Raw genomic sequence first — 18,103 nt, forward strand, 5'->3', positions numbered from 1 at the left:
GCTAAGCAAGAAATGTAATAAGGGGTAGCCCCTTTATCGTTAAAAATAATAGTGAGGGAGATGATATTTATGCAATGTATGATGGAAGATTTCTTTCATCCATGTTCCTAGGGGCAGGCCAAATCAAGGGTCCTGCGGGATCCCACTTTTGGAGTGATCTAATCTTTTCTCTTTTAATAATATCTTGCTCAAGAATATCAGCACTAATTTGATTTGATGCCAGCATCTCTCTGTAGTTTACATTTCTCTCATTGGCTCTTACAAATTTTCGAAAGAAAATTGCCAATAAGCCATCAACAGCCAAGCAGAGAAGTTTAAAATAACGAGAAGAATGTCAATATCAAAACGAACATGATACAGATATCATCTACCAAATGACGAGAAAAGGGAAACACTATTGTCACCCTCTTTCATAGCATTTACCCCTTGTTTGTCATATTCTAAATTAGACAAAAATTAACCTTCACTTTCTCCATTGTTCGCTTGTTATTTTCAGAATAAGACAAACAAAAGGACTGAAAAATGCAAAGAAAGAGGGTGGAAATATAATTTCACAAGAATAGATAGTCAAGGAAAAATCTTTATACAATGAAGGCACAGTGACTTCCATTAGAAGTTGCTTTGCATTTTGTGTGAGTACATGAGAGTCAGATAGCATCTTTCCCATTTAGGATCCACAATAAGCCATGAACAAAATCCATAATATCTCTTCTTATCATCTTTCAAGCCTCACTAATTACAAATCCAAATATAGATTCATGCTATGAACCTTTCACTAGATTGAGATAAGCTTGTCCAGTTGAATGACAAGTTCATACGAGTCCTTGTGAATCACTGTTGCCCAACGAAAAGAATTTCTTAAGTCTATAGTGTGCAAGTACTATAAATCCTCGTGATAATCCGTCTCATCGAAAATCTCCTCCTACATGTGTAAACCCAAATCAAGATTATTATAAGGGAAGTGTAAGAAAAATAAATGTAGAAATATTAATCGAAACTGGTTTAGCACCTGCAACAACTCTTCAATGACATCTTCCATTGTTATTATTCCAACAGCTTCTTCTTCTTCAGTGTGTTTTGGAAGTGGGGTTTCGTCTATCTGCAAAACATCGATGTCCCTGACCCACTTTTTGTTTCTGGGAGTGCAAGTGCCAGTGCCTCTATTCGAATTCTGCCGCGCATTGGCGGGAAAACTTTTCCACTTTTGGAGTGATCTTTTATTTTTTGTTTTTCTAACTATGGAAGTTTTCTCACCATCAACATCCAATCTCACTTCTTTCCCAGAATCTGTGTTGAAAGGGAGCAAAAGAGAAACTCGTATAAGAAGAAAGATAATTTTCAATGGAAAAAAGTGTTCCACTCCGAAAAAATTGATGAATTAGGAGCTATAGCATCATTTTGATTTCACCATCATCTGGGTTCTTGCTCATCTCTTCCTCTGGCTTGTTGTGCCTTATAACGACTGCCATATGGCTGTGTCCTTTCTGAAACTCATTTAAGATGTCATATAAAGGCATGGTTTCAAGAACCCTGGAATACAATAAACACAAAAAATCAATCCAAAGTGGTCATGATGAAAACTATCCCTCACAAGTTTGTGTATTGACAGTAACAGATGCCAAGACAAATAAACAAGATATAGTAACAGCCATGATTCTCAAAAGATCAGGATATGATATTCTAAAGGCAGTAAACAACATGATGAATCGTCTAAAGTCTAAACATGTGAGTAGCATGGACTAATAGATTGTTGTGTTGTGAGCTCACGCCGCAGGGCGTTCTTCTCGTGGTTTATACGTGCTTCGGTTTTAAAGTTACTTTTATTGTAGCAGTAATCTTTCCTTCAGTCTTGACCAAAAACGAACCACCTTTTCCCTCCACAAAAGCCAAGGTGCAAACCCGGGTTTTATGGGAATTGACTAGAGTCGTCACCTAGGAGAGGGCCTAGGACCCGCGAGTTGAATCCGTGAGCACAGTCTACATCCCCACTTGCGGGTTCATAGCCAGGTTACGGAGATCAGATGGTGTTAGGCACCATCCCCGCCCGGTAAAGACTGGTCTCTTATTTTTTAGCTATATTTATGTTGAACATTGCAATAAATATCATGTTCGGAGTCCATTATTCCAAGAAAATTCAGAACTGTCATGGACTGATCTTTGCAATCGTAAAGCTGGCCATTTCACGAAGTCTGCGATGGCACGGTCACTTTATGATCGCACGATTCTGGCAACCACTCCTTAACTGTTTTGAACCATATTTGAATAGCAAAAGGATATAGGAAGAGGGAGAAAGAAGGATCCTTTACTCTTTGTGAAAAAAGGAATCTAAGGACTTCGATTGTATGGCACGATCCAATTCCTTAGATGCAACAATAATAATCTAGAAATAATAAAACAGTATATAAACATCATCAACACGATACATTTCTAAAGGAAACTATCACCCTAGTTTAATCATGGTCTAACTACTGTAGATTGATGAAGATATATTTAGACTTTAGGGTTTGCAAACCACAAACCTCATAGTTTCTTCTATAAAACCATTAATAATCCTATTCAAAGTTATTCTAGCTACAAAATGAAAGAAGAGAAATGATAGACATGACTCAGCAGCAGAAGCTGGCGGGAAACCGTGGGGACATTGCTTTTGACTTTTTTTTTTGAATGGTGGGCATTGCTTTGACTCTCAATGTCTTCTCGCCTCGATATCAGTCCTTCAGGGAGCAGAACACTTTTTGGCCCAAGCTCTTTACCCAGTTTGCTCAAAGGTCATCAAATTTCTTCTTGTTTTGCCTTGGGTTTGGGGCCGTTTATGGGCTCCAAACCTTGGGTTTTGGGCAGTTCTGGGCAATGTGGGATTTTCCATGGGGATGTTTTGGCGGCTTCAATACTTATCGAAAAAAGGGATTTTTCTAAGTGTTTGCGATCAGGGAGTACTTGCGATCACAAAAACACTAATTTTGAGTTTACTGAAGTTTGCGATTTCAAAAGGCTCAGAGCTAGGGAGTTGGACTGGATGTGGATTTTTTTGGGTTTTTGGAAGTTTTTATGGTGGGTTTTCAGAGTGTAGGATGTGGGTCTCAGGGTTCCTCCCAAATGCTCAAGGTTTGGAGAATAAAAAGGCTGACGACTAATGCCTTCTATAGAGATGCTCATCATCGGAGTCGTCAGAACAAACTATCGTTAGTTGAGGCTAGGCAAAATAGGATGTCTAACAATGCCCCTCTTTGGCAGAGGTTGTATGGAAGCAGAATACCAAAGCCGAAGAGATCAACATTTTGCCAACCTCACTGGTGACAGATTCTGCATGGCTCCTGGGTCCTCGAATTTGGCTTCTCACTAAAAGGGCTTGCTGTTAGGCCGTCAAGTCAGAAATCGCTTGCCGACAATCGAAGTTTTTTGAAAAGTTAAGTCAAGCAGCTAGTTGGGTCCTGGAGCAGAGCTCTCACCGAATCTAGACTGCTGGGGAGATAGAGAATAACAGCAACCTATGGGTCATGCATGCATGCAGATCCTAATTTTTGGGATGTTGTTTGTTTTTGTATGATGAGTTTGAAATGATGATAATATGATGGAGTGTGGTTCAACGAAAGAAGTCACCAAAAGCCATGAAGGCATGGGTCAGCGGCCGAAGCCACCAGGAGTTATGAAGCCATGCATTGTTTTATGGAAAAATACAGTATACGATCGTCACTAACACATCTGCAACATCATTGCCCTCGTATGGAGTGTGAAGACCCCAAGATGGTTCATGAAGGGCTAGATATAGGATATCATTAGCATGCAAAAGTAAGCTTCCAAGGAGCTTCCCTACGTATGTATACACTTTGATCATGCTGTGGCAATCCACATCCACAGCTACTAGAAGTGTAAATCCAAGACAGGAGTCTAGAAAAAGAGCCGATCAATGTTCCCAACCTTAAGTCCTCAATTTTCATGGGAGTTTATTGTGTAATCCATGCCCAAACATGGCAAGAGTAATTTGAGATCGTTTCAGAGGTTATTGAGTGGACCTTATTAGGTCCCTTAAGCATAACAAAGTCTCAAGCATGCTTAGATGGTTTAAGACATTTCATTAAGAATAGATAGGAAAAGGAGATTCTAGTAATACAAATCATGGGCTTCAAAAGCCATTCAAAAAAAAATATGGGCTTCTAAAAATAGACAAGAGCCATACAAGTTAGCACACATTCTAGATAAGATTAGGATTGTCTGCTGGATTAGAGGTGTCCATGTTCATGATATGGGGCATGGGCAATGGACAATCTCTGCCCTTGTTTTAATTTCCTTTTCTTTTCTTTTGATAAATTGTAAATTCATTAAAAGAGTGTAAACTATCCCAATGAGCAATAATACACTAACATGCTTCAACCTCACTGACTACTATTTTTTGTTGATTTGCCTGTATTTAGCTAATAGACTCAAAAGAAAAAGACAGACTTCTTTTTTCGGTTGACTTGAGCTTATATTTAGTCGACAGACTTGAAAAGAATGTGACAAGAAGTATGACACCCTATTGTAGAGTACAAACTAATTGCTTCATGCCTAAAGCAATTGGAAATATTAATCAAGGATCCACGGTGAGTACATTGAAAACCAAACACAACCAACAATAGTAGCATAAGAAGTAAAAAAAACAGAAAAAAGATGAAATCAGATCTGCTAATTCATGTGGTAGGTAATTAACAAGCAGGCTTATAAACCAAGAAAAGCAACAATAGTAGCATAAGTAGTAAGCTTATAGATCAACTTTATGACTGTTTTTCATTCATTAAATCAGATTTTATTCCCTCATTCTCTATTTCAGCATTTAATGAACATATTGGGGCTGTTCATTACAGGGATAGAAATCGTTGGATATGCTGTTCCTGGGATTGGCTAGCCTGCTTAGATAGGTTTATCTTGAAATTATCTCGTCCACTGTTCACCAATTTTGTTCCCGTAATAATTTATCAAAGAACAAATGTCATAATGAACAGAGGATAGCAAGTTTATCCAAGGATAAAAGAAACCCCAGATTGCTATGCCCATGGTAAACAGCCCCATTATTGTTTAATCGCATAGTTTTGGCTTCTTTGTTCCTTTTTTTTTGTCTTTCCTTGGCATTGGAGGCTACTTCAGTAATTTCAGATTATGAATTCCATAAGCAGTACCAACATACAAATGAAGCAATCTTGTAGAGTAAAGGCTATACTACTTTCAGGTTGCAAAAGATTAAAATTTCTTTGACCAAATACCTACCTGGGAATCTTGCGAACAGTGACATTCTTGACAGGTACCTCATCTGCTGGATGTACTGACAGTAAATTCTTCACCTATAATTATTTGTAAGGAAATTCAGATAAGTGTGTGATAAGTTGGGAAAGAACTAGAATTAAAGACATGCAACAATACTAGCTCCAGATAGGTTGTATAATGTATATTATTTTTTTTATAAAGAGTGAACAAATATGATATCCACAAGTAAATAGAAAAGACAACAGCTTCCACATTCCAAAAACAAAAACACTAAGTTGCGAAGCAAACTCAGGAAAAAAAGATGCAGTGCATATGGACATATGAATCTGAACTTCTGTCCAACAATTCCTACTTTAAACATTATGAGCATACATGGTACTAATAGTATGATCCTAGAGTAGTAAGCCTTATCCTAGTAGCACTAAGTTACGTGCCATGCTATGACAAGGGCAAGTCATATCCCACGCCACGGTTGTGATGGGGATTGTAGACGCCCGTTTCAGACTTACTATAGGCGCGGTCACAAACCCGTGGAGGCCCAAAAAGTGGCATATTTTGCCCTATAGATTTTATTTTATTTTTTTTGTCAATTTTTTATTGCCCATATATATGAGGATGATGTATTGGACATTTTAGTTTCTTGGAATAAAATTACGTGCAGATTTCTTCCCTTAATCTCTTCCTTCCTACTACTTTTTTTTTTTGAATGGTACTCTTCCTACTTTTCTTCCTCTTTCTCCTTCTTCCCTTTCTTTCCCCTTCCTCTCCTTCCCTTTCTTCTCTTTCTTCGCTTTCCCTTCCCCGTTCTACGTCAAGTTATTCCCAAACATTTTGAACCTGTCATCATCGAAGAACATGAGTTCCGAAAACCTCTCGTAAGATAAAGAAACAAAGATTGGATTTAACACCAACTTCCAAACATTGAAATGAATTATCAAACCCCACCAAAACAATCTTAAGTTGTGGCTTCCAGACACATCAGGAGAAGCTGTATCAACATCTACCTGTCTAATAAAAACAACACACTTTTGTCACATATCTGTGGAAAATAGGTGACACATATACCATAACATGGTGTACAAATTGTATGGGAGAACTTTGTAATCACTTTGTGTGTACATATATACATACATACATATGTATAATAGTTACTAGGAATATTCTTTTATGATATTCAGCTAATGTACATTACATAAGGGCTTTATTGTAAGTTGGCTTCGATATATAGGAGAAGAGACAATTCCTGAGGGTGACTTGGGCTCTTCATTCCTCAAATTCGTGAGCTAGGGTTCACCTATTTTCTTCCCATCTTGCTATTTACTTTGGTTATGCATGGTTTGACATAGTACTAGAGGCAAGGAGACCAAGGAGGATTTCTTCCATCCCTCGAGAGCAATACTATCATGGATTCAAGCAAGAGATCAACTCTTAATCTTCTCATTTTTCTCTACTTTTCTTATTTTTGCTTTCTCCCGAACCACTCAAAACACTAATCTGTGTGTGTGTGTGTGTGTATCTGAGGAAAGTGTTTCTGTGTTGCAGCGCAGGGAGTTTCCTGCACTGTAGCGCGTTATAACCAAGGTTGCCAGGGCGGGAATCGAAAGCGGGAATCGAAGGCTCCTGGGATGGTTTGAAGCGGGAATCGTGGGTTTGCCAGAGAGTCGACGGAGATTCGCCGGGGATTCGCCGGGGAATCGCCGGGAGTCGCTGTGGAGTTGGGATTCGCCTGGAATCGAGGTTCTTATAAAGTGGGAATCGGGGTTTCCATAAATTGGGAATCGAGCTTCCCAAAATTGGGAATCGATTCGGGATTCCCCGGAATTGGGGAATCGAATGGAATCACGATTCCGATTCGCGATTCGGGGAATCGCGAATCCCCACCCTCAGGTACGAATCCTGCTTCCCTAGTTATAACACCTCCCATTGGTCACTTTTGTGGGCCCGCAAAGTGGGACCCGCTGAACGAACCAATGGGGGAAGTTCTAAAGCGCATAAACACTTTTCTCTCTCTCTCTCTCTCTCTCTCTATATATATATATATATATATATATATATAGGAAAGATGTGCGTACTCGGTCGAGTAGATAAGCTTATCTACTTGGTCGGGTTAAAAACAGTGGGGGCCCACATTTTTGGGGTGATCCAAACCATTCATTTGAAAGGCCCTTACCTAGATAGGGTGTCCACAAAAAATCAGCCCCATAGGATCATCCTAACCCATCCAACAGTGGAGGGAAAAATGGGCAGATTTGTGGACAAGCTGTGTTTGTCCATTTTTCCCCATTTTTCCCTCCACTGTTGCATGGGTTAGGATGATCCTATGGGGCTGATTTTTTGTGGACACCCTATCTAGGTAAGGGCCTTTCAAATGAATGGTTTGGATCACCCCAAAAATGTGGGCCCCCACTGTTTTTAACCCGACCGAGTAGATAAGCTTATCTACTCGACCGAGTACGCACACCTTTCCCTATATATATATATATATATATATATATATATATATATATAGAGGAAAGTGTCTCTAGTCTCTCCCCTAGATAAGCTTATCTACTCCTCCCTTTAAAAAAACACAGTGGGCCCACGCTGTTTGGATGATCCAAAGCATTCATTTGATAGGTCCTAACATAGATAGGGTGTGCCCAAAAAATCAGCACCAAAGGGTCATCCTAGAACTTTGTTTTGTGGTGCCTTGTGGTACCCAGAATGGACACATATAAACGTCCACGTTTATATGCGTCCATTTTGGACACGGTATGCCCAACAAAATGAAGTTCTAGGATGACCCTTTGGTGCTGATTTTTTGGGCACACCCTATCTATGTTAGGACCTATCAAATGAATGCTTTGGATCATCCAAACAGCGTGGGCCCACTATGTTTTTTTAAAGGGAGGAGAAGATAAGCTTATCTAGTGGAGAGACTAGAGACACTTTCCTCATATATATATATATATATATATATATATATATATATAGAGAGAGAGAGAGAGGGCGAGGTTTCTGAGCTCGAGCTAAGGCTGAGCTAGAGCTCATAATACACCATCTCCCATAGTTGTTTGAGTCATCCAACCCATTCATTCTATAGGACATGACATAGATAGGGTATTCTTAACAAACCATCTCCATACCATAATCCTAACAATTCAACCTATAGAAGAACATCTTCTAGCCATCCATTTTAAACCTCCACAAATCATAAACCTAACCATAACCTACAATCCTAACCGTAACCATAAACCATAATCCTAATCATAACCTATAGAATGAATGGGTTGGATGAATCAAACAACTATATCAGAAATCTTTTCCTAATATATATATATGAGGAAAGTTTTTCTAGTCGGCCGACTAGAGAACCTTCTCTAGTCTGCCGACCAAAAAACACAGTGGTCCTACATTATTTGGATAATCCAAAACATTCATTTGATAGGCCCTAGCATAGATAGGGTGTGCCAAAAAAATCAGCTGCATAGGATCATCCTAACCTTTTGATTTGTGGAGGTTAAAAATGGACAGATTTGTGGAGTTTATAAGCGTCCATTTTAACCTCCATAAATCGAAGGGTTAGGATGATCCTATGGAGATAATTTTTTAAGCACATCCTATCTATGTCAGGGCCCATCAAATTAATGCTTTGGATCATCAAAACAACGTCGGCTCACTGTGTTTTTAACCTCCACTGTCCATTTTTAACCTCCACAAATCGAAGGGCTAGGATGATCCTATGGAGCTGATTTTTTGGGCACACCCTATCTATGCCAGGGCCCATCAAATGAATGCTTTGGATCATCCAAACAACATGGGCCCACTGTGTTTTTGGTCGGCGAACTAGAGAAGGTTCTCTAGTCGGCCGACTTGAAAAACTTTCCTCTCTCTCTCTCTCTCTCTCTCTCTCTCTATATATATATATATATATATATATATATATATATATAACAGAAGAGAAAAGAGAGAATTTTGTCCATTTAACACGTCAATGTGGATGATTTTTACCGTTTTTTGCCCTCCCCACATATCTGTACATACTATCTATGTGAGGGTAAAAAATGTATGAATGTTCGGAATTATTTGCAAAATCTGTGGCATTAACACGTCGCTGGTAATTTCGAATCTTGATTTGCTAGTCACCTTCTCCAAATGCTATGTCTCGCCCATCCTTTGCAATTGTATGTATTCAGAGATTTGTCTTATTAGATGTGATGAAAAATTGCCCGGAAATACTATTTCTTGAAAGGTTGCTAGCAGTAATACGTAAAGAAAGAAGCTAGCAATAATAATCATTATGTAGTAAAGTTTGGGAGGGAAATTACCGACAACGGGTACTTGGATATGACAATTACAGGAAAAACTACAAAGAAGATGTATCAAAATATGACAATTACGAAAAAACTACTTTTCCTTATTAATTTTTTGAGGATATTACGAATTCCGCACACCTGTAAAAATATTTACAAATTCCGGGCACCTTCAGATGAACAACAGATTATGAAAACCTCTATAGATTGGAGGGCTAGGATTAGCCTATGGAAATGATTTTACGGGCACAACCTATTGTTGTTGTGTTCCATCACATGGACGGTTTGGATCAACCTATGATGTGGTCCGTACAGTTCTTTGTCGACCCGTGCATCGCACGGGGTTTTTTACTAGTATATATATATATATATATATATATATATATATATAAATGTATAATAGTTACTAGGAATATTCTTGTATGATATTCAGCTAATGTACATTAAATAAGGGCTTTATTGTAAGTTGGCTTTGATATATAGGAGAAGAGACAATTCCTGAGGGTGACTTGGGCTCTTCATTCCTCAAATTCGTGAGCTAGGGTTCGCCTATTTTCTTCCCATCTTTCTATTTACTTTGGTTATGCATGGTTTGACATAGTACTAGAGCCAAGGAGACCAAAGAAGATTTCTTCCATCCGTCGAGAGTAATGCTATCATGGATTCAAGCAAGAGATCAACTCTTTATCTTCTCATTTTCCTCTGCTTTTCTTATTTTTGCTTTCTCCTGAACCACTCAAAACACTAATCTCCTAAGCCTCCATTATTCAACCTAACCCCTTCAGCCAAGCCATTTGAAACCTTAATCCCTTCACCCTAGCCATTTGAAACCCTAATGCCTTCACCCAAGCCATTGATCGTGGAGCAAGTGTTGATTGTGGAGTCAAAAATCTCCCGTGATGTAGGAGCATCCCCTGCATTTTCTACATCAGCCCATGTTTGCTCATCAGAGTAGTTTTTTCTTTATTTATTTTTGTTCATGTAGTGGCTTAGTCTTGTTATTTTTGTAACTAGTCATGTCCTTTGTTGTCTTTTAGGCTACTAAGCGTAGTTTGGTTATTTTGTAGCTAATCATGTACTCTTTAGTCATTTTACCTTCGTAAGGGTAGTTATGTGATTTTCATTGTAAGAGGTCCATAAAAGGGACTTCCCTCCATTTGTAACAGATTGAATCTGAATTGGAAAAGAGGGTTTTCTCTAGATCTTTGATTTTGGAGGGAAATCCTCTTGCAAAAGAGGTTTTCTTGCTAAAGTTTTCATCCAAAGGAGGATTTAAGCTTGAAAATCGAGCTCCTCACCTGGATTTTGATCTTCTTACCTTGTTGAAGCAAGGTTTACTTCATTGTTACAGAATTCGGCATCCCCCTTATGAATTCCAATCCAATCCATGAAGAATCTATCAAGTTCAATGGCAAGAATCTGCCATGAATTACAAAGCTACGGGAAATCATGGAGATTTCGGGCAATTCCGCAGCATCAAAGTGGTATCAGAGCCAAAATTGCTGGATTTTTCAATCTCAGCAGCTCTTGGAGGAAGAAAAAAGAAAATCAATCCAAGTTCTTGCAAGAACAGTCCGAGAAGCACAAGATCTGTCCCTGCATAAATGACTCTTGCAAACAGCTACAAGCTTGGGTTTCATGAAGATTTCGGTATAATTTTCTACTGGAATTCCGTCCTTGGGAAGTAAATTTCCCTCAAACAGAGGATCTGTTGCTGAAACAAGATGAATGCCATCTATGGTTTTCCGGAAGAAGATAATCTGCTGTTGCAGCACGATGGATGAGCACGCCTTGCTTGCCTGAAGAAAACCATGGCAAGGTTTCTGAAAAGAGACTGGAGAACCTTCCTTCTGTACCTACATATATTATGTACTTACATATGTTATGTACTTTGAACAACATTATTGTTCACTAAGAAACCGGAGAACGTTCCTTATGTACCTACATATAATATGTACTTACATGTGGTATGTACTTTGAACAACATTATTGTTCACTTATATGTACTTAGAACCATGTTTTCTAAGAAGGTACTCTTATATCTTATACCACTAGATTTTGATATTAACTATTAGAAATAAAAGAGTATAAATTATCAACAATGGAACAATGATGGTTTTGGTCTGAGCAATAAGATATATGAGATTATAAATTTACGGAGAATTAATTATTAGAGCCCCAACTGTAAAACAATAAAGTAATACATATTATTTATGATCTGTTAATCGTTAAAGCTTTATACTATAACATTACTATAATATATTGTGTAAAAATGATATAGAAATTTGTGCATTTGGATGGATTGCTTTTTTGAATAAGATTTTCACAATGGATCATCTGTGAAATCATAGCGGTCAACCATTGTGTTGTGACCCGAGGCGGATGAGGCTGTTGAACGCCTCTTTATCCATTATAAAGCGGCCAAAGAGAGATTTGAACTTTTATCCTGAGAACCTATTTGGCACCATCTTGGTCCTCCCTTCTCACTTTGCCAATCTGTTTGAGGGGTGGGACTTCAACCCTTGGCCTATGAGGGGTCGCATTCTGTGGACCCAGGCATTTCTAGTAGAGATCTAGATAATCTGAAAAGAAAGCAATAGATGGTTCTTCAAGGAAAATTCATTCAATTCAGTAACAAGCTCTTCCATTGGGCCAATGTTCTTCCGGAAGTCAGGGGCTCATCTGAATCCACTATTAGAACGTCTTGGGCCGAAGTGTGTGTTACCAAGGTGGCCAACATCCCTACTGCTAAGTGGTCCTCTCCTGTTGTTGGAATGATAAAGCTGAATTACAACGGTTCAAATATTGGGAATCCTGGCCCGGTTGGAGTGGGAGATCATCTTAGGGACAAGGATGGGCTAACCAAGTGGGCTTGCTTTGGGCTGTTGGATTTGAAGGACGCCAACGAAGAAGTGCAAGCCTTACAGTTTGGGATAAGGCTGGTGGAGTAAAGGCAACTTAATAACCTCATAGTGAAAGGCAGCTCAAGCAATGTTACCAGGTGGGTCTCTGGGTTTATCGGGTTGATGGAAAGAAGGTCCGTAACAAGTCTGGATAGGGAGAAATATGCAGGGTATTTACTATAGGCTTCTAAGTTCTAATAATTTGTAGCAGTTGTTTTGATATAGTGTTGACAGGTTCTTGAACTCGTAAGAGGTCAACAAGATAGGGTAGGGTTAGGGTTTAAGGCTGCAATGTTGCAGGGAAATCAAGGATATTCACTGAGTGTAGCAGGGGTAAGTAAGGTCTGAAAAGTGAAGGTTATAGAGAGTTTCATAGCAGTCGGCACGGCTACCTTGTCTAATCTGTGAGGTCAGTTAATTCCTTGGCTGTTCTGGGCATGAGTTGATCATCAGCAGTTTATAGTGGGATTTCTGAATAGGTGCAAAGGTGAAAAGGTAGAGGAAATTGGCCAATAAAGTTGATGTTAGGGGACTGGGTTTTCAGCAGGATTAGACTTCAAGAACCGGAAATAAATGATAAAAGAGAAGGTAAGGAAATCAGAGACTCACTTAGGCAAGAGGCATCACACCCAAGCTCAAGTAATCAAATTCTCATTCAATATTCAGTGCTTTAAAGGGTCATAGGCTTTACATTATATAGACACTAATTCCACTAAAATGTAAACAGAACTTCTACTCCACTGGCCTGTGGTAATGAAAACCCAAATGGCATTGACCATTCAAACTCCTAACACCTAAGCTCTTCATATAACTAGGATTCCTATTTTAACATGTCTCCTAATTCAATATGGAAACTAAACAAAGCTCCAAGCCCCACGAAAAATTCAAAGTGGAAGTTGTGGGCTCCCTTGGTCACTTAAGCGACATGATGACACCTTATTTCATAAGTGGACCTCTTTTAAACACTTAAGTAATATGATGTCAGCTTATGTCACCCTTTATAATTAAAGATCCATTACAATGGCAATGACACTCCATAAATGTGACAACCCCTAAACGATAATGACACCCCAAAAAATAAATAAGGACCCCGTTAATACCAGGGATGGTCCCCATCAAATGTACTATAGTAACTATACTGCAAGCGTATAATTATATTATACCGTGTTGTATTTTCTATGATGTATATAAGTATATAACTATATAGTAATTTCCATAGTACATTATAGAACTAAACTATATTTTTATTTATTATCTGACTATAACATATACAGTAATTATATGATATTATAAACCTATGAGATACATTTTTTTTTTAATGGTAACCTATGAGATACATATACCACATGCCAAAACCTTATCAACCAAAGCACACCACAAACTCTTTTTACCCTCGAATATCACTACATATACCACAAACCCGTACCAACTCCAACCAAATATGAGTATACATTGTTTTTAATGATTCACGAATATGAGGCTTGGTGTACTTCTAATCCAATTGTATGCCACTAACAAAATTCAACCCTCTGCAAGACAAAATATTTTGCATTGGATGGACATCTGAATGCTTTATAGGGTTTTAATGTACATAGCAGCTTCCTTGCAAGGTAAATTAAGATCCCAACCCAAGTGTTCCTATCCGGAGTAGATAGACAAGAAAAACTAAAACATTAGAAGCTTGATATACGAAGGAAGGAGGAAAAGGCAAATACAATAGATAAAAATATACAAAAAATCCAAATATTTAAGAGATCAATTGGTTCATAAACAGGAAAAAAAAGAGTCCCCATTACCAATCTAAAAGCAAATAGAATTGAGAACAATTACCAGAATAAGTCCAATTATATTTGTAGGATGTTCATAATAAACTGGCACTCTGCTATGCCCTTTTTCCAAAATTAACTTCCTCAAATCCCTGTGAAACAACAAATTTATAATGCATCCAATCACAAGATAAAACAAGAAATTTAGTTCGTAAATTCAGAAAAGAAGTATTTGCCTGTCAAGTTTTGCATTAATATCAATTGCAAAAGTATCAGATATAGGAGTCATGGCATCTCTAGCTGTTTTTGTTGTTAGTTCGAGGGCTCCAGCTATGATTGTTGTCTCATCATGCGTCAGTTCTCCACCTTTCCCAGCCTGTTTAGAGGTCAGTGAAAGATTCCACCGTTATATTTGATGGCATGAAACAAAAAGGAGCAAGAATCTCCAAAGAACAGTGAAAAAACATAATTCCGAATCGGAAGGTTCAGATCATTCATTTGAGACACAAGATAAAAAAAGGTGTAAGCCCAAATAAACAGAAATTTATTATTAAAATATAATAGTTTATCTGCATAGGTAACCTAAATAGGCTTTCACTTATTGAATCTGAAAAAAAAAAAGGAAGGGAAAATGGACATCACAGTGATAAATATAACTTTATTTAAAAGTTCAAATATTGGACAGGAAGTGAAGACAAACCTCATTCCCATGAAAATTAACAAGTGTTTTCAACTCAGCTCTACGGAAAAGAGCGACATGCCCATCGCCCAGCATAAAATCCAACAGCTGAAGAGGACAGAAAACATTAAAGATCAAGAAAGATAATCCAATATTCATATACATTGAAAGACTTAACAATATATTCAAATAAAGAAGCACGCTCTACCTTCTATAAAATTTCTGTTGCCATTCCAAAAAATAAATAAATAAAGGAGCACGCTCCAAGTTGAGTAATGTTCTAATAACTATTTTAGGATACACCGAAATAGATAGACTATCACCTTGCTTATAGGATATGCAACAGGAAAACAAATCCAAACAAGTACACGGACGAAAGGAGCCACTGCTGCCCCGATTGCTAAACCATACCGTGAACACACAGATTGTGGTATAATCTGATTGTAAGAGAGCAAAGAACCAGTTAATGCATATAAAAAAATGACATCCAGAAATGCCATAAATTTGTATGCTCATGTAATAAAATATTTAGACATGAGACACCTCACCTCACCAAACAGAAGTATCAATGTCACTGAAATCAATACAGCACCAAATGCTGAAATTAGACTATCAAGGAAAATGGGGAGTGCCTGAAGTATACGAGAAAGAATATTTCAGATACCACACACATTTCCGGATATTTATTATGAGATAATTATACGATATAGAATACTTCAGATACCACGGAGACATTTGGAGATAATTATAATGAGATAAGATCCTTAAAATATCTTAAAGGGCTTTTACCTCCATAGCAGCCGCATTACAAATAAGAAGTGTGCAAAGTAGTAAATGCTGCTTTTTGACAACTGGCAATATCTTTGCTGCAAAAAAGAAACTAGCATACAATTAGCATTTGTAGTACTCAATTGCACCGAGAAACTCAACATGCAGAAGTGGAGAACATATGGGTCGAATCTGAGCAAAGAAGCATCACTCAAACACAAGAAAACCAACAAACATGAAATCATTTTAGGGCAATGGACCCACGGTCACCCTTCTCTAATGTACCATCTTTTAGTTGTATAAGTGTAGGCAGTAAACATGGAATTTCAGGGTTGAGCATTGCACTCAAGCAGTTAGGAGGTATTGTTCACGGTGTTGAACTCATAGATTTGGTGGCAACTTACCCATTGACGAAAAGAGAAGATGCGAATAAAAATTATTTACTTCCCACACTCATAATGCTTGCTCATACAAGGCAAGGTCATCATTTTATTCAAATATAGAAGCACCTAAAGTAGTACTAAGAAATCTTGATTTCAAGAGAAGAATTAAATCCACTGTGAGGAGGTTCTCCAGCGAGAGTGCAAGACCCACCAAACATCAAAAACTGCCAAGCACCGGGCACATAAAGCATTGCCATAAAAACTGGAAGCAAGTCTTACATGAATTGCCCATGAAAATCAATGTAAATAGAATATGTATGCCACTTATCTCACACTACACAAAACCAACACCAAATCACAAAATATAAAATTAAATGCTAAAAATCAGCGAAAAAAAATAAAAAACAGAGCTAAGCAAAATATAGAAAATAAAAGCAAATCCACACTGCCCACACTAAAAAGACAGCTGCCATCTCAATAAAATCTTACAGGAAATAAATAAAAGGCATATAATAGTTTCAAATATTAACACAACAAAATCCAAACATTAACACGAATAAAAGTCCAGATTGCAGTAAGAGAGAAAAAATTAGAACTCGCTTTGGGATTGGACACAGTATGAAAAACGAGCTTTTAGAGGGTCGATTAAGAAGCAGACAAATGGGTCTTTATGACACAATCAACAAAATTGGATCCATTTTCAATTAGGTCTTGCACTAGCCTATTTAAGAGTTATTACTTCCTTGGTAGCTCAACACATTTACTAATTACCATCTTATACATTCATAGCACAATACTTGACTACTCAAATAACAGCTAAAACGCACGACAACAATATGAAAATTGCCTACTGAAAACCACCAAAAAAATCCGATCCACAACACAAACAAAACCCTAAATTGCAATTACAGATGAAAGTGAGCACAAAGAGCTGAAAAACAAGTCACAACCATGATTGATAATGAATGAAAAATTTTAAAAAAAAATACTAAAACGCCACAGATTCTAACCAGTAAAAAAAAAAAAAAAAACCAGTGCAATTACAGAGGAAAAATCGCACAGAAACTCAGAGTGACATCCAAAACTACTTAAATAACAGGCAAAACAAAATCTACTCCAAAAACCCTGAAACAAAACCCAAATCTGCAAATGGGAGAACAAAAAAACCCAAGAAATTACCGGCGTGTTTACGATCCTGCGGCGTCCCAGATTTGGCAAGAACTTCAAGATCAACGAGACTCATAGACATGAGTCCCAACGTAAGGCCAGACATCAAACCCGCAAATAAAACCAAAAATATTATTATCACTATATGGACAAAAAACTCTGTCTCGCAACATCGGTACTCCACAGCCATCCAATGATTTCTGTTTAGATTTACCCAAAAGAAGAAAGAAATCCCAAACCCAGATGAGAAAAAAGAAATTTGAAAACAAAACCCAATTCGATTTCTTCTACCTTTCTTGTGTTCTTTTTTGGGTTTCTAGAGAAATCAAGAGAAGGGTTTTTTAATCCTGGTTTTTTTATTACAAGGGGAAAAAAAGGTAAGGAATTGTATCGACATGGAACCGAAAAGAAACTAAAATTGGTTTTTGATAGCTGTATTTTTGGAAGTCAGTTATGGAGAAGACGTAATGAGAGAGAAAGATCGGAAAATAATCAAAATATGGGTAATTTTCCGGCCAGTTCCCGGCGAAGGAAGGAAAGTTCCGGCGAGAATGAGACGGAAGATTTGTGGTACGTGGAAGCATTTTTAAAGGGTGTCTCAAAATCAAACCGACTAAATGTTTATATCCGCAACTCTTTATTTTGATAATGGCACCCTGTATTTTATAATAATTTGCTGTTGAAAGCTCTAATTACGAAAGAAGACAGGCTTCCTAATGCCGACATGCATGTCATATCGAGGCTACTGGTCGTGCGTTTAGATAAGAAGATGCACAAAATTGATAGCTTAACTTTTGTTGGATCATTGGATCATTGGATTATTAGATTGAGATGTTTATTAATGGAATTTAAAAGGGATTATGATTCTCATTCAGATGATTTAATCATGGGTTTTGCTAACGGGTGC

The 18,103-nt window shown here is 37.8% G+C and overlaps 1 protein-coding gene across 1 annotated transcript; it reads right to left on the reverse strand.

Moving 5' to 3' along the window:
• Positions 1-562: 562 nt before the first annotated feature.
• Positions 563-17,783, reverse strand: LOC143876145 (CBS domain protein (DUF21)). The gene is made up of 11 exons (XM_077377820.1): positions 17,209-17,783; positions 15,668-15,744; positions 15,427-15,510; positions 15,202-15,315; positions 14,900-14,986; positions 14,436-14,575; positions 14,264-14,351; positions 5,242-5,315; positions 1,409-1,530; positions 1,010-1,287; positions 563-922 (listed from the first exon to the last, which is right to left on the reverse strand). The coding sequence occupies exons 1-11, from the start codon at positions 17,384-17,386 to the stop codon at positions 881-883; spliced, it is 1,284 nt and encodes a 427-aa protein (XP_077233935.1). The 5' UTR covers positions 17,387-17,783; the 3' UTR covers positions 563-880.
• Positions 17,784-18,103: the final 320 nt, after the last annotated feature.

This window comes from Tasmannia lanceolata, unplaced genomic scaffold (genome assembly GCF_043159265.1).
Source record: "Tasmannia lanceolata isolate RefF3 unplaced genomic scaffold, GAP_Taslan_0.1 ptg000004l, whole genome shotgun sequence".
Classification (NCBI taxonomy): domain Eukaryota; kingdom Viridiplantae; phylum Streptophyta; class Magnoliopsida; order Canellales; family Winteraceae; genus Tasmannia; species Tasmannia lanceolata.

What these genes read in the sequence shown, in the direction of transcription:
- LOC143876145 (XM_077377820.1), bottom strand. Translation starts at nt 17,386, where the DNA reads ATGGCTGTGGAGTACCGATGTTGCGAGACAGAGTTTTTTGTCCATATA. An exon ending in TGATACTTCTGTTTGGTGAG is followed by an intron (nt 15,316 to 15,426) that starts GTGAGGTGTCTC and finishes TCTTACAATCAG; the next exon opens with ATTATACCACAATCTGTGTG. An exon ending in ATTAATGCAAAACTTGACAG is followed by an intron (nt 14,352 to 14,435) that starts GCAAATACTTCT and finishes GTTGTTTCACAG; the next exon opens with GGATTTGAGGAAGTTAATTT.